The sequence below is a fragment of the Nannospalax galili genome, unplaced genomic scaffold, assembly GCF_000622305.1.
Source record: "Nannospalax galili isolate Female #2095 unplaced genomic scaffold, S.galili_v1.0 scaffold136, whole genome shotgun sequence".
Lineage (NCBI taxonomy): Eukaryota > Metazoa > Chordata > Mammalia > Rodentia > Spalacidae > Nannospalax > Nannospalax galili.
In genome coordinates, this window is record NW_008340872.1 from 5,436,434 (window position 1) to 5,452,449 (window position 16,016).

Below are 16,016 nucleotides of genomic sequence, written 5' to 3' on the forward strand. Positions count from 1 at the left end.
CCCCCCTCCCCCATCACCAAGTAAACACAGATCTCTGTGGAGATTTCCTTTAGTTTGGTGACCATAATTATCTGATGTGTTGGAGAAAGGCAAAGAGTTGCTAAAATATGACCAGCTTTACATATTTTTGGCCCATTTCTGTCCAAAAACCAATGTGTAAGTAACATGTTTTTAGTGTATTCAAGTCCACACCCCTTCAAACTGTACCACACCTGAGCACATTTGCCTTGGAGTTCGATGCTACTTCTTGGGGTCCCCAAGCTGCTCTGGAAAGTCTTAGCAGAGATGCTCTTGTCTTTGTATGTCAGCTTCCTTGAATCCGGAGCTGTAATTCAGTCAGAGGCGTTTGTGTTCTTTATAAATAGATTAGCGTCATCATTCAGATAATTAGGGGGAGATTTACATTTTTAAAAAGTCTTAAACCAATTTCTGGAGTTATTAAAACTGGCATCCTAATTTGTTCTGCTAATTACAGCTTTTCTTTTGGCCTGCCTGACGTGCTCTATGTAGCTATTTTATATATTTTTAATAGTTGGGGAAAGTGCTGTGGTGAGTAAGTCCTGCAGCCAGGTATAAGCTAGGCCTGTTATTTTGAGGCTTGGACCCAGTTTTTTTTTTTTTTTTTTTTGGCAGGGGATGGGGATTTATTTATTTTTACTTGTGTGTGACTGTTTTGCCTGCATGTATGTAAGTGCATCTCTTCATGCACTGCCAGAAGAGACCAGAAGAGGGCATCAGATCCCCTGGGGCTGGTGTTAGGAACAGTTGTTAGTTTCCATGTGGATACTGGGAACTGAACCCCAGCCTCTACTACAAGAGCTGCCAGTGCTCCTAACTACTGAGCCATCTCTCCAGCCTCTATACCACTTTTTAACTTAGCCAAATCTTTGTTTGTTCTGTGGGAGAAAAGTGGAAAAAAACTACAAAACTCATTTAGCTCCTGTCAGAATGTCCTAATCAAGGGGACATTTTTTGCTGAGAAGCAAGCTCATATCAGTGAGGCACCATTTGTAACTCTCGAGTATCTACCTCCATCATTCCCTCTTTAGTGTGACTTCGTAGAACTCGAGGAAATAGAATTTTACCTTCTACCTAAAAGTTGTGTGCTTTGTTTCCCCCAGGCAGCTGGGACTTGTGTCTCTGCAACAAGCAGGGAGGAACCAGTCTGCTGCGTGTCTGTCCTTTATCCTCAGACCCTCTAATCTCCCCTCTCCTGACATTTCTTTTGGTAGTGGGTGATTTAAATCTGCCCTCTGATGATGAGGCAGAGTTGGTAACTCTTGGGTTTTTTGTCAGTTACTTTGAAGAATAGTATTTAATTCCCAGGTCCGACTGTGTCCCTTGGTCCTTTTCTCTGTAGCTGCTTCATCTCAGTGTCTGCATTCTTGGCAACCTTTGAGGAGGGCTTTCATTTCAGGCAGAACAAGTGAGGCGACTCTAGTCGGTGTCTGGTTCTAGTTTCTGCATCATCCCCTGCAGAACCTCCTGAGAATTTTGGTCTGATTTATTGGACACCCCACCCCCAACCCCCTTCTTTCCTTGTCATTTGACCCTAAGGGTCCCTTCCTTCCAACTGAAGTGGAAACATTCTTCAATTTAGCCTTTGTCCAGGAAACTGCCCCCCTCTCTCCTTTTAAGTGGGGGTGAGTAGAAGGGCGAGTGCAGGGGTGCCAGAGCCGGGGAGGCGTTTGAGCCACAATGGGAGCCCCATTCACTAGGAGAGCGCCCAGTCATGCTGAGTGATTTGCCTTCATTAACTGAAGGGCTCCCGCTGCACTCTTTGAAGAAAGGTTATCCTTGTTCTTGTTTGCACAGATGATCTGAATGATGGGTAGTCAGGTGCTGACCATAGAGGGTGCATTGTCTGGCGGTCATTGAGAAACCCTTGAGCTCTTGTCCAGCAGTTTTTTTTCTCTATATCACTCTGGTGACTATTGTCTTGGGGAGTTGTAGCCTATAAGGCCTCAGCATTTGAGAATAACTGCTAGAGTTTTTTAAGCATCTTGAAACAGCTGGACACTGACAGTGTTTGTGGCTACATAGATTTCTCTTTCCCGCTGAAGTTGTAAACTGGAAAGCTACTTTTTAAATTGTTACCACCACATTATTTGATTTTTAATGTTTTAGTTATTTGATTGATCACTTTATGTGAGCGCTGGGCATATGTCAATCACTAGAGCCTAACTGACAGTTAGAACCACAAAGAACACAGAGACCTTGTCCTCCTCAGGCTCACATTCATGCAGGAGAGATGGCAGGGAGAAAGTAAGCAATTAACTCAACACAGTATGTGCAGACAGAGATGGGTCCTCTGAAGGCAGGGCTAAGTCACTGTAGCAGTCAGCCCTAAGTGTCCTCAAGACCCCCTTGGATACCAAGATCTGGGGATGTCAAGTGCCTTTCCATATAACCTGTGCAATCTTCATGTAACGTACGCTTATCTTCCCACGCAATTTAAGTCACATCTAGATTGCTTCTGCTGTTTAATGCAATGCAAATAATTATACAATATTGTTATGTAAATAATTATACAATATTGTTTATTGAATAATGAAGAAAATATTTGTACATGCACACACACACACACACACACACACACACACACACACGCGCGCACGCGCAGTCTTCTTCGGGAAGGGTTTCCCTGTTTGTAAATAGACTGAGATCAAACAGGTGAGTTTGTTTCATTAGAATTTTAACACCATTTCCTTAGTGTTTCTATAGCTGTCTGAACATATGTGCATCTACATGTTCTGATTTAATGCTTTGTTTCCCATCAACTTAGACAGAAGAAGAAACAGAGCCCTAAACATTTCACATATTTTATGATGCCTTTTGTTTTGTCTGTTTTGTTTCCCCCAAATACCTCAAAAATAATTATAGATTAAGATCCTTCTCATAAAAATTCCCATGGGAGTCTTGGCTCCCACATCTCTAGGCCCTGATCTATGTTTCTTAAGTACTGAGCTGAGAAAATTTGAGATCTCTCAGCTTCCTCATGGGAGTCCCAAACCATCTCCCTAATACCCTGGCACAGAAGCTGTTTTGGCTCCTGTTCTTATTGTGGGGGGGGTGGGGAAGGGGGCAGTTCTTGCCCATCCACTGGGTTTCCGCTGAGTTTCTGCTGTCAGTACTGAAGACCCAGGGGGAAATACCTTGTGGCCCACATGCTGAGGTTTGGGAGGCCCCTGTGTTACTCAACACCTTTTCATCCCTGAGGCTGCTGCCATTTGGCATGTGTGACACTGGGAGTTGCCTGCCATGGGAATCTATGACAAGTAGGTTCCAAGATATTCATCTCCAGCAACAAAGAGGGTGGGGAGTTTCATTTCAGGTTTGACTCGCCAGGCCTCCACCACTCCCTGGTTTTGAAAGGAGATCCCGTGGGTGGTCTATTGAGAGACCTCCTGGCAGAAGATCCAGGGACTTTGCCCACAACCTGTAGGATAGAGTTCACGCCTGAATGCTCTGTCAGGGAAGACTTTCTGGAGTCCTCAGAGAGCCACACATGGGGTAGTCTCCTGAAATGTTTCTCTGGTGGGCTGGTACCTTGCAGATTACCTCAAAAGTGTATAGCTTAAAAACATACATGTGTTATTTCCTCTTCACCTAAACATAGAATCTGTAAGCTGTGGAGGTTTGGTAAGGCAGCTCCACCTCCTTCTGGAGCACACGTCCCTTTCCTTGTTCTTCCGTCTTGAAAAAGACCTCCCTGGCAAAAGCCTTAAACAGGGATGCAGTCCTTCCCATCACTGGGGATGAGCTGGGCAGAGGGACCAGAGAGCCCCCTCCTTTGAAGACAGTTCCTAGAAGCTGTCTGTTAACTAGAACCTAGTCATGAGCTTGTACCTTGCTGCAAGGAAAAGAAGCCAGCCTTGACTTCCTGGCCAAGTGCCCAGTTACATTAGGGGTTTTCTAGTGGGGACTATGGATATTGGGGAACAAATTACTTGCCTAATGAAGAGCATGGTTTCATATATAATCTATGAAGAGCTCATACTAGATAAAGGAGATTGGCAATTTTAGATTGAATGTGGAATCCTAGGAACCAAAATCTGCTGTTTTCCACTATTTTTACTGACCCCCAGTGCCATTTTTAGTTAAAACGCAGGAATAGCTCTGTAGCATTTAGAGAGAATCTCAAGAAAGTGACTGAGTGAGCTTCATGTGTAGGTCTAGCCCATAACCGTGTCGATGCAAAAGTGTAGCTCTCATCTCAAAGGGGATAAGAGATAGTTTATTGTGGAGCCAAATATGAGTGACTATGGCCCAGGAATACAGATTCAGGTTACCTCAAATTCCATATTCCAATGTGGTAGCAATTTCATGAAGTATTTATAGTAATGGAACAAAGAAACTCATAAATCAAGGAACTTTTCAAACATGTTGCTGGAAACATTAAGTAAGTGGTTACAACAAAATACAAATCCCAGTTACAGGCCTCAGATAGTTTTTGATGGAAGTTAGTTTTTCTTTTTTTAAATTAATTCGTCTCAAAATGTTTTTATCTATTAGTTACAGGATGTTAGGCCAGACATAGAGGGGGGCAAGGTATGGCTATTTAGGCAGCTAAAAAATAGCCTAAGATAAATTATTATTAGGTTATGGACCTGCAGCATTCTAAACTCCTCAATCGTTGTTCTAATCAGTTGATTGACTTGAAGAAGGTTCAGTATGAAGATGTGTGTTTTGCGGGGGAAACTTTTGTTCACAACTGGAAGGACATTCAATGCTTGGAAGTGTGACATACACATTTTACTCATGTATTTTATTGATGGCTTCCTACAGGAGTTTCTGGTTCATTTTGAATCTCTGAAGGGTCTCTAAAGTCTCAGTATGTGGGAGTCACGGATGAATGCTTTGGGAGTTGGGGTTAGTAGCTGGCATCACAGGGGAGGGTTTTCTGAAGGGTGGGACTGAGTGGACACCCCTGGGACAGCTGTCAGTCCTGACCGATCTCTCGTGCTGCTGCCTGTCTTACCACTCTCAGGTGGCAGCCCGTACTGGTGAAACTGGAGTGAGAAGACGTACTCAGGCCATGTCTAGGTCCGCGAGCAAGCGAAGGAGCCGGTTTTCTTCTCTCTGGGGTCTGGACACTACCTCCAAAAAGAAGCAGGGACGCCCAAGCATCAACCAGGTAGGTTCTAGAGTAGACACAAAGGACCTATTGGGATTGCTAACGTGCCACCCAATTTGGGAACGTATGTCTGTGTGTCCGTGTGTTCTTTTCACTTACTTAGAATAAACTCCACATGAAGGTAATTGTGCTAGACACTTTAAAAACTTTTTTTTTATGTATATGTTTGCAAGTTCACTACTTGCATGCAGTGCCCACAGAGGTCCGAAGACGGCATCAGATTCTCCTGGAACTGGAATTATGGATGGTTGGTAGCCGTCATGTGGGTGCTGGGAATCGAACCCTGGTCCTCTGAAAGAGCAGCCAGTACTCTTAACCACTGAGCCATCTCTCCAGCACATTTCATAGATAACACCCAAAACGTTGAAGTCTGCTATTTGTCTACCACCACCCTCCATCTCCCACCTGCACCTTTCCCAAATTCTGGCTAATTACATACCTGCTAACAGTACACAATTCATCCTGAGTCCTCAGAAGAGAGAAGGCTCCAGGAGCAAGCCAAGTAGGCATTAGGCACAGAGTGTCTTAAGCTGCCTTTGGTGCTGAATCAAAGCCAGCCTCCAGGGAAATCTGATTGTTTCTCTGTACTCGACTTTTGGACAGTAGCTGTAGATGGACAGTTCCTCTACCTGTGGGAATGAGGAGTAGGAATGTGAGAGCAAGCAACATGGCTACCCTGCTCAGGTCCAGAGCTGGCAGAGGCTCTCCTGAGTACCAGGTCATAGACTGGTGCTGGGTAGGGCCCTGAGGAACCATGCACTGTGGCCCTGTTCTTTCTTACTAACTAAGGCCACTTGCTGGAGTTATTCTGGAACAATTATTCTCCATTGTTGTCATCCATCTCCTTTGTCTTTAAGAAATGTTTAGCCCCTGAACTGCTTGTTTAGATTTCAGAGGCTAAACAGCATGAATGTTTACAGTCTTTTTGCAACAAGCAGAGTGTCCAGTTCATGGGTTAACCTGGCTGGACAGTCAAGAGGTCATGCAGATGGCCAGTGTGACCTAAGCAAAGTTGGAAGCCATCAACTGACTTGACTGTAGGATTCCCTCCCTGTTTGCTCTGGGAATTCCAGCCATTAGCTTCCATAGGAAATGAAGTTTTAAAAGACATTAGTCTTGAAAGCTGCTGTCCAGGGTCACCTAGCTGACCAACACACTCACCTTTGAAACATGGCATTTTTTTATCTTGATGAAACCTACAGCAGACTAGATAAACACATGATGAAAGTGTGGGACTGACAAACTGCATTCATCCTCTAAACTAGGGGAGGGTATAGAGTTTGTATTACGGGTTTTACTCTTCTGTAAATCTGAAGGAACTGGGGAATATCCAGTGATTCCTTCACTTAAAAGACTTGAAGGTTCTCCGTTCAGCCTGCAGGAGGATGTCGTTAACATCAGCATTTCTCCCCCTCCTTCTGGAGAGGGTGGTATCATTCTGTATGCATCCTCTGTCATTACTGATGACTCAGGACACCCCCATAAATATAGGTCGGGACTTTGCCATTTGGATGTGTGTTCTCTCAAAACTGAGTTCATGTGCTTCCGTCTTTTTGGCAGCACGTTATTTTATCACCTATTCTCCTGGAGTGTACGTCGGAATTTAAGCGAGTCCAAGAGAACATATTCACATTTGATTTTAAATGAAAGAATAATGTAGTGTATTACAAATCACTCTTGTATTTCTTAAAGTTTTTTTTTTTAATCTTGCTGAGCCCCATAAGCATTGGGATAGAAGTTTTCTCATTAATTCAATACTTTAAAAATGGTGTCTTTCTGTATACTCCTTCCGTTGGATGAAATCTTTTTCTTTGTATCTACAGCATCCTGGTGGCATATGTTCCTTTTATAGCCAGTATATAAAATTCTTTGTGTCTGTGTGTTAAGGATTAAGATAGCCATTGTATCTTTAAGTTAGCAGGATTTATTGAATTTCAAAGAACAGATGATTTTCTGTAACTTTGCTGCCCTGTTATGCAAAATACAAAAGCTATAAATATCTCCTCCAATTCTACTCACAGATATAGTTTTAAAAGGCAGTTTGATGACTATTTATAAATACCTGTTGAGGTCTCTGAGGTTAAATTCTCACTGTAAATGAATCTAGTTTATTACTTTTCCACTTTTCTTTCAACATAGATGCATTATTCAGATCTGAAAACGAACAATTTCTTTGTTTCTGAACTGTTAAGAGGTGTGAGAAGTCATCAATTTATTGGGACTTGAATTTTATGGTTTGCTACTGTGAATTGTTATGTGCTTTGAGATCCAATCACGAGTGCCTGAAAGCTACATGATAGTTCCTCATCGCCGTGTCCATTTTCCAGCCCCCTTCCCATGCTTCATTTGCCTGTTGCCCAAATTTCTTTTTTTAAGACAATACTTTTGTATATGCAGGTGTTTGGAGAGGGAACTGATGCTGTGAAGAAGTCTTTAGAGGGAATATTTGATGACATTGTTCCAGATGGCAAGGTAAAAATAAATATGTGTTCCTTTTCTGGAAGCACGAATCCATTAGCATATGCACAATGCTTTGGTTTGGAGGGATACTAAAATTAAGTATGCTCAATATGAAAAACTGAAATTATCAGGTTTTTAAAGAAGTTATGTAACAGGTCAACAATGCGAGATGGAAAATCATTTTCTGTTTAAAGCCTGGTGCTAATAAGAGCGTTCCTCGGCTGACATGACCTTTTCCATACTTACCAGTTGATGGGTACGTTTTCCAACTAGAATATAAGAGAAATTTGAGTTCTGAGTGAGCTGAATGTTTTATGTCATTGCTAATTCCTTTTGAAGTACAACTTATATTCCCAAGAGGTGAGTTCTTATTGCCCTCGCTCTGCCCACACATGCTATTTTCCTCGCATTAATTTCAAAGACCTGTTCTCTAGTATGTTCTTTTCTGAAAAATGCATTTGCCTCCCAAGTAAAATCCTCACTTTGAGATTCACAGACATGTTTCGGCCTTGAGTTTAGTGTTAATAGGGACTTTCAAACTGCTCTGATTGAAACCCATAAGATAATTTTTTTTTCTCCTCCTGGCCATTTTTGTAGCCTCTCTAAATAAAAGGACATCCCTCCTTTTCAGGACCCTAATGCCTCTTTTCTTTGGGGTTCTACTGTTGATAACACGACTCACATCCTCAGGATCAATATGGCAGAATTCAGCTACTGGTTGCTATGCAACCAAATAATATTAGTCAGCAGTGGCTGAGCCCAGTGTTCTAGAAGGATCTGGTCTTTAGAAAACAGTGCAGTGGGGAGTTCTTGGCATTGGAGGAAAGGAGAGAAGAGTGGCCAGGAAGATCCTTTCTTTTTAAACTTCCTGCACTTACCATCCTGGGGATGGAGGTGGCTAGCCTAGGAAATACTCCCCTTGGCATGCCCTTTGAGCAGTTGTCTATGATGAGATTAAATTGCCATACCTATAAGCACTCCAAGCACAGTCTTTAGTGCTACTTTGTCATATCTGAAGTTGACCCATTCATCTTGCATCCATCATACATTTTTAACGATGTACAGTCCTCTCCACACAGAATGCAGGAATGGCAAACATTTTGATTCCCTTGTACTTTTTGATGTTTTGTTTTGCTTTTTTGACCCATTCCTAACATTTAGCCTCATTCTCGGAGAGCAGTTTAGATGCAAAGCGAGGGTTGATCTGATGCTAAGGGGCACTTATTTAATGTGGCAACAGTGTCAGAAGATTCCAATTATAGTTAATGGGATGAAGGCAAGTTGATTGCTTTTTGTCAGTTCTTTCCCTGGAGCCCAACTTATCTGCGAAAGTAACAGTGTTCAAAGGCAGGGCTCAAACTGTCTTCAACACTGGGGTTATCCTACTGGCCTTTACTGAACAATACATTTCCCCATTCTTGAACCCTATTCTTTCTGTGTATGGAACTTGTTCTTTTACCGCTTTCCAGCCTTTATTGAGAAATTTGTTTGTTCTTGTAAGTTGCTAGTGTTAGCCTTGTTCTTGGTAATCTGTAGATCCAAATTCACCAACTGGTTATACAGCCTTCATGAAGGCATAGTACCTGAGCATCAGGTATTAGGTTTATATTGTTGAGTGTCAAGTATTACGTTTACATTGCAGTAATCTAACACAGCTCCAGCCTTGCTTATTTGACTGGGTTCCTAACATTTCGTCCATTCGTGGGGTGTTTTCTGCTTTAGCTGCTTTGCTTGCTGAGGTTCGTCCCTGAGTTTGTATAGGTACTTTTCCCCCATTAGCAAATGAACTACTCCTCCATCCTTAGAGTGACTGAGAGGGCATAGTGATAACAGCGGCCTAAGGAGGCTTGCTTTGAGACTCATCTTTGTCTGGGAGATGGAGCTCTTCCTCCCCCAGAGTTGTCCTAGTGGTCCAAGAAGAGCACAAAATGATGGTGCCCGTCTATTTGTGATGCTAGAACATTATCTTTATGAACACAGTTTCCCATGGGGCCTCATTGCTGCTGTGTAGTATCAATTTTACATGGCAGATACTCTTGCTGATGGAATTCTCTGCTCAAAACTTAAAATGTGTTTGTGGAAGAGGTAGCAACCAAACTGAGCCAAATGAATAAACTATTTCTTGCTTTCTTCCAAATTGTGGTGCCCACTTACTCATGCCCTGCTCACCTGTGGGTCATGGGCTAGGTAAGAAGTCCATGTCAAAGTCAGAAGGCTGCCTGTGCCCGACAAAGATTCTTTCTCAGCACCTCCCCTCTCCCAGGGCTCCCTTCCACCACCCTCATTCCTGCCGTAGGCTATTTTCCTCAGCCCAGATAATCGAATATCTGGGGTTTGAAGTTGTTAGGGGTGTACTGTGCTATGCTACTAACCATACTTCTTACCACAGAGGGAGAAGGAAGTGGTCTTGCCTAGCGTCCACCAGCACAATCCTGACTGCGACATCTGGGTCCATGAGTATTTCAGTCCATCCTGGTTCTGTCTGCCCAATAATCAGCCAGCTCTGACGGTTGTCCGACCTGGGGACACTGCGCGGGACACCTTGGAGCTCATTTGCAAGGTATGTGTTTTTGAGAAGTGCGGAATGGGGTGGAGGAATCTTCAGAGGTACCCATGGATACTCAGTCTGATGGAGAAGGTGCTACACCTGTGTTTCGGAGCCCTGTATTCCTTTGCAGTGGTGTCCACAGTGATGTGAGTGGTGTCGTAATCTTCTAAGTATTTCGTCTCTGTGTGCAAATGCGATAGATTTGTAGTGAATATAGTATCTGCTTAGAAAATCCAAGAGTAAGACCAAACGTTGTTCCCATGTTATATAGGACTTTACAATGCAAAACTAACCACCGTGAGCATCTTGGTGCTTACACTTCTGTTTTAGTCTTTCTGCACACATACATATATTTATTGGTGTCTTATGGGGGATGCTTTTACAGCCTTCTGTTCGATCAGTAGTTGCAATACCTCTGCATCTTTAAATTAGGGAAAATTGAAAGTGAATATAAGTTTGATGTCCACAATGGGAAATTCCTCTGTGAACACAGAACCAGCCTGTATTTTTCACTAAAACGGTGATTGAATTAATTCTACTTTCACCTTATGATGAGGAAATATCTTGATCTTTTTCAAGGGGAACATGAGACTTTTCCTCTTTAAGAGCAGACAGATGAGGGGCTGGAGAGATGGCTCAGTGGTTAAGAACACTGATTGCTCTTGCAGAGGATCCAGGTTCAATTCCCAGCACCCATATGGTGGCTATGAACCATCCTTAACTCCAGTTCCAGGGGAATCAGAAGCCCTCTTCTGACCTCCGCGACATTGCACGATGTGGGTGCACTCACATACATGCAGGCAATACACTCATACACATAAAATAAAAATAATAAATAAAAAATATTTAGGGGAAAAAAAAGAGCAGACAGATGATGGACCTTGAGTGATGACAGAAAAAGAAGGAAGACGGGAACTTTTCTTGCATGCCTGTTTTTATTTTTACATGAGTTGTAACATCAATGGTCTTAGTCAGTGGTCACATCAAATCTGAGAAGAAACTGTTGCATCTCTGTCTTACAGATAGAGAAAACGAGGCTCAGAAAGCTTTGGATACTTTCCTGAGTTGATTCATAGCCAAAAGGGGGAGGAAAATGAGAAAATGAGCAGAGGAAAGAAAGACTGACCCTAAGTCTGGTTCCTCCCAACTTGGGTGTGTCCCATTGTGACAGGTGCACAGTCTAAGGGACTCTTAGACCTCAACCTGTCTTTAGGAGGGACCATAAGTCTTGGAAGAACCTACAATATATTGTTGAGGTCCAGGCAGGCCACAGCTACAGGGAAACGCTGTCTCAAAAAGAACAATAAATAAATAAATAAAGCAGGGAGACCCTGTCTTAAAAAGAAAATAAATAAAATAAATAAAAATAATAAATAAAAAACCTCATTAGAGTCTTTAAAAAATATATGGCTTTTCATATAAGTGGTGGGAAGTAGAATAATCCAGCTCAAATAAGATTTTTAACTAGTCTCATGTGGAGAAGTGGAGATCGAACACTTGTTTCAGGACAAAGCTAACATCAGCCCCCACATAGATGTTAAAAATAAATGATACCACCTCACTCTGCTTCGTTCATGTACATGAGTTCTCACTTTTGAACATAATGGCATCTCTGTTCATACTTTTTCATTTTAATTACTTACCAAAAATCAGTCTGTTGAGGATTTCTGCATTCTTTTATTTATAGATAGCACAATTCTTTAGAGAACCACTGTTAGTATTTTGCGGAGCTGTGGGAGTTCTCAGATCTGCAATTGGAGCTGTTGAAGTTGGAGCTCTGGCTTTTTTGCGTAAGCGAGATTCTGGAAGGTGTTTCCAGGGAATTGCATGGTCTTAGAGTATCTACCAAAATAAAAAAATTAAGCCACAGTTATGTGGTCACTTGTGTTTGGGTGAGAAATTGATGTGCTTGGCCCAGTTTTAGGTACAATTTAAGTTTTTGGCTTTTATAGAAACTAATGGAATGAAAGGTAATAGTGTCTCTGCCACTTAGAGACCATCTTTAAATGATGCTGTAGACCCATGCCCCTGTGAATGTTGATTTCTGTCACTTGCTGGGTTTCGGAGTACACCCTTAAGGTGCCCTCTCTGTTGCAATAAAAGGTCATCCTGTTGAGAGCTCTCTGATTGTCACTTCTTTCCCTGCAGACAAAAATAAGAATAACGTGGTATGGGACAAGCATACATCTCATGAGTGGAAATGGCAAACTACTGTGGTTACTTTAAGACACTGATGGTCTCCGGAGGAGCATCTATGTAGCATGAATTATATAGTGTGCTCAGAGCCAGGTGTCTCCCAAGACTTTATTGTAATTAGTGGAGCAATTTTATTCTAAGGGGTGGAAGAGATAATGGAGGAAACAGTGCCATGTGTTATTAATGACCTAATGTAACGCTGAGGGGGTTCTTTTGTTTGGGGAGGAGGGATGGAAAACAAAGATGGAAGAGTGTGTGTCTTTTCTTTACTGTTGTGCTCAGCGTTGGTGATGGATGCCTTTCCTGATGCCTAATAATCAATCTCTTTCTCCTGTCTCTTGCATTCAGCTCATTTTCTTTCCTATTCTCTCTGACCCACATCATTTCACCTCAGTTTGCCATCTGCCATCTGATCACCAGTCAAGTTCTGGTATAGTAAATATTTCAAGATATGTTTCATGTTATTGATGTTACTAAAGTAATTGTTACTAGTTATAGCTGATAACCACGTGTATAGGTTTAAAATATTCAGATTATTGCAATTATTAAAAAATTGCAATAATGATTCGTTCTTTTATATTCGCTCATTATTATTGTGTGACCATGTGTCAACCTTATTACATGTTTTCACTATGTGTGTATATATGTATATGTGTGTATGTGTTGGGGGCAGAGAACAACTATGGATATCATCCACAGAAACAAAGTTCACCTCTTTTGTGATGGGTGTCTGTCATTGGGCTGGAGTACAACAAGTAGGCTAGATAGGCTGGCCAGTGACCCTCAGGAATCCTCCTGCCTCCCCTCCCAAGCTCTCCCCTGCTTCCCCTCCCAAGCGCTGGGATTTACAGTCACATGCCACCATGCCCACCATTTTTACATGTTTTGGAGCTCAGGTCCTCAACCTTGCAAGGCAAGCACTGTCCTAGCTGAACTATCTCCTTAGTCCAATTCTTATGAATTATAGTGGTTTAAACTATTTAAAAATCTACAATGGAGGCTGGAGAGATGGCCCGGTACTTAAGAGCACTGGCTGCTCTTGCAGAGGACTAGGGTTTGCTTCCTAGTACCCACATAGTGGCTAACAACCATCTGTAACTCCAGTCAGGAGAATCCAATGTCCTCTCTGACCTCCGCGGGTATTTCATGACATGAGTGCACTTACACACATGCAGGCAATACACGCATACACATAAAATAAAAATAAATATATATACATATGTGCATGCGTGTATTGCCTGCATGTAGGTAAGTGCACCCATGTCGTGCACTGCCCGTAGAGGTCAGAAGAGGCTGTTGGATCCCCTGGGACTGGAGCCACGGACAGCTGTTAGCTGCTATGTGGGTGCTGGGATATTTTAAAAATTACGCAAACCAGGCCAGGTGTGGTGGCACACAGCTTTAATTCCAGCACTTGGGAGGCAGAGGCAGGTGGATGTCTGAGGTTGAGGCTGGTCTGGTTTACATAGTAAGTTCCAGAGAGCTACAAGGACTCCCTCCCTCCCCCTCCCTCCCTCCTTCCATCCAGCTACACACACACGTCTTTTTGAGACAGGGTCTCCTTGTAGCCCCAGCTGTCCTGGAACTCAAGTAAAGCAGGCTGGCCTTGAACTCACAGCGATCCGCCTGCCTCGCCTCCTGAGTGCTTCTTCTAACTGAATTCCTCTTGCTAGGAAAATTTCTCTTGAATGTTTTAGAAAGCCAAAATATGTCACATACTTAAAATCACTCCTAAAATATTCTCTAATGTTTGGACTCCTTTCTGCATGAACATGTATTGTGAACATGGCTGACTGTTGAACCCGCTTTGATAATGAGGAGCATGGCATTATTTATGAGAGCCTGATGATCTGATTTAATTAGCACATTGGGATTGCCCTTTATCTTAGACTAGCCAGGCTATAAGAGTTCATAATTCAGAAACTTTGACCAGAATGGAGAATCCAGTGGCATGCTAACCCTCTGTGTTCCATTTTTTTTTTATAAATTTTTTTTTTTTTTTTTTTGGTCTTTTTGAGACAGGGTCTCCCTGTAGTCCCAGCTGTCCTGGAACTCACTATGTAGACCAGGCTGGCCTTGAACTCACAGAGATCCGCCTGCCTGTGCCTCCCGAGTGCTGGGATTAAAGGCAGGTGCTACCATGCCCGGCTTTGTGTCCCATTTTTAGAATAACTATTTACTGACCAAAAAGGTCTGTTCGGTTTTGAGTTAAATCTATACAAATATTTGGGTTCCTTGAGCCCAGGCTGGCCTAAAACTTTCAGGGATTATAGGATGTGCCGTCACTCCTAGTGTATTGTTGTTTTTACCATTGTTAAATGTATTCCCTTGTACTGTTTAAAGTTATCAAGACATTGCATAATTTAAAGAAGTTCAAAAATATGTGCAGCCAGAACCATGTCCTCTGTACTGCGCCACATCCCAACTGTTCCACTGTTCTCCTTCTTCATGCAATTAAAAATGTAAGCATTGCACTGTTTGGAGGTGATGTGGATCCCCATTTTGGACCCCGACCACACAAAGCTCCCCTGTGTCCGACAGCAGACTGGCACACTCCCACACGAGGTCTCTTACCAGAATCCCCTGGTGAGGTTAGCACTAGGGTCTCATTTCCAGAAGGTGGTCTTGTAAGTGGCAGTCTAATTAGGATTATCCACAAAGTGTTTATTAATGAAGACAGGAAGATTTCCAAACTGCTGTGTTTCTGTTACTAAGACCTCATGAAATCCCGTTCTCTTTGGCTTCCATCTCAGTAGGGAACAGATGGCAAAACAAAAGTTTTAGTTGTAATGAAATATTTTGTGAGGACCTGGGTAGGTGAGAAGCATTTGCAACACTTCCCTCCTCCAACCCCCCCCCAAACACACAGAGAGGAAAACTTTTTATCCTGTCACCTTTTTATTTTCTTTTTGTTTGTTTCTGACAAGCACCCCTTAAGACTTCCCTTTTGTAAGTTTCCCTGGACTCACATGTCCCCCTCATTATCTGATATCAATAGTCGTGGGCTGTCCTGGGCATCCTGTCTCTCACACAGAGAAAGGAAAGCCAGGTGCTCAGTAATGTGTTCAACACAGTGTCCTTCAGACTTCACATTCCTTGGGAAATAGAAGACACACCAGGGTTTCCCAAGAACCAGTGATTAAAAAACCTGATTAATTTGCTGGTTGTTCAGAGGGAACCGATTTCCACTGTTTGGAAATGTGCTTTTGTGGTAATGCAGGATATTTGTCATACATAAATGTGTTTATTTAAATAGCTAACCCACTCCTCTGGGCTCTCTGGAGGATTGCAATGATTATACCAGTATCTGTATTTGTATTGTCCATGCCTGGCACACTTTTGACTGTGTTAGGTGTGACTGAGGGCATATTGTTTAGAATAATATCTAATAAGCTTGGTCTCTATTTATACCTATATTGACAGTATAGGGTAAGAAGAATACTGAACCAGTTAAAATTAATTCCATTGATGATGAAACAATTTTCATGACTAAGGCATTGAGAGACTTTATTTACTTTGTGTAAAATTTAAATTTTCATTTAAAAATTTCGAGAAATTTCAAATTCATGTACTTGGGAGGCAGAGGCCGGTGGATCTTTGTGAGTTCAAGGCCAGCCTGGTCTACATAGTAAGTTCCAGGACAGCTGGGGCTACAGGGAGACCCTGTCTCAAAAA

At 42.4% G+C, this 16,016-nt stretch overlaps 1 protein-coding gene across 3 annotated transcripts in view; it reads left to right on the forward strand.

The window, feature by feature from the left end:
- Tiam1 (T cell lymphoma invasion and metastasis 1) overlaps positions 1-16,016 on the forward strand; it is a 425,562-nt gene that overhangs the window by 329,136 nt on the left and 80,410 nt on the right. For all 3 annotated transcript variants that reach the window (XM_017798903.2, XM_029564903.1, XM_008835990.3), the window contains 3 exons: positions 4,991-5,137; positions 7,535-7,609; positions 9,987-10,157. In XM_017798903.2, coding sequence (XP_017654392.1) covers positions 4,991-5,137; positions 7,535-7,609; positions 9,987-10,157 — 393 coding nt within the window. The remainder of the gene's footprint in view (positions 1-4,990; positions 5,138-7,534; positions 7,610-9,986; positions 10,158-16,016) is intronic.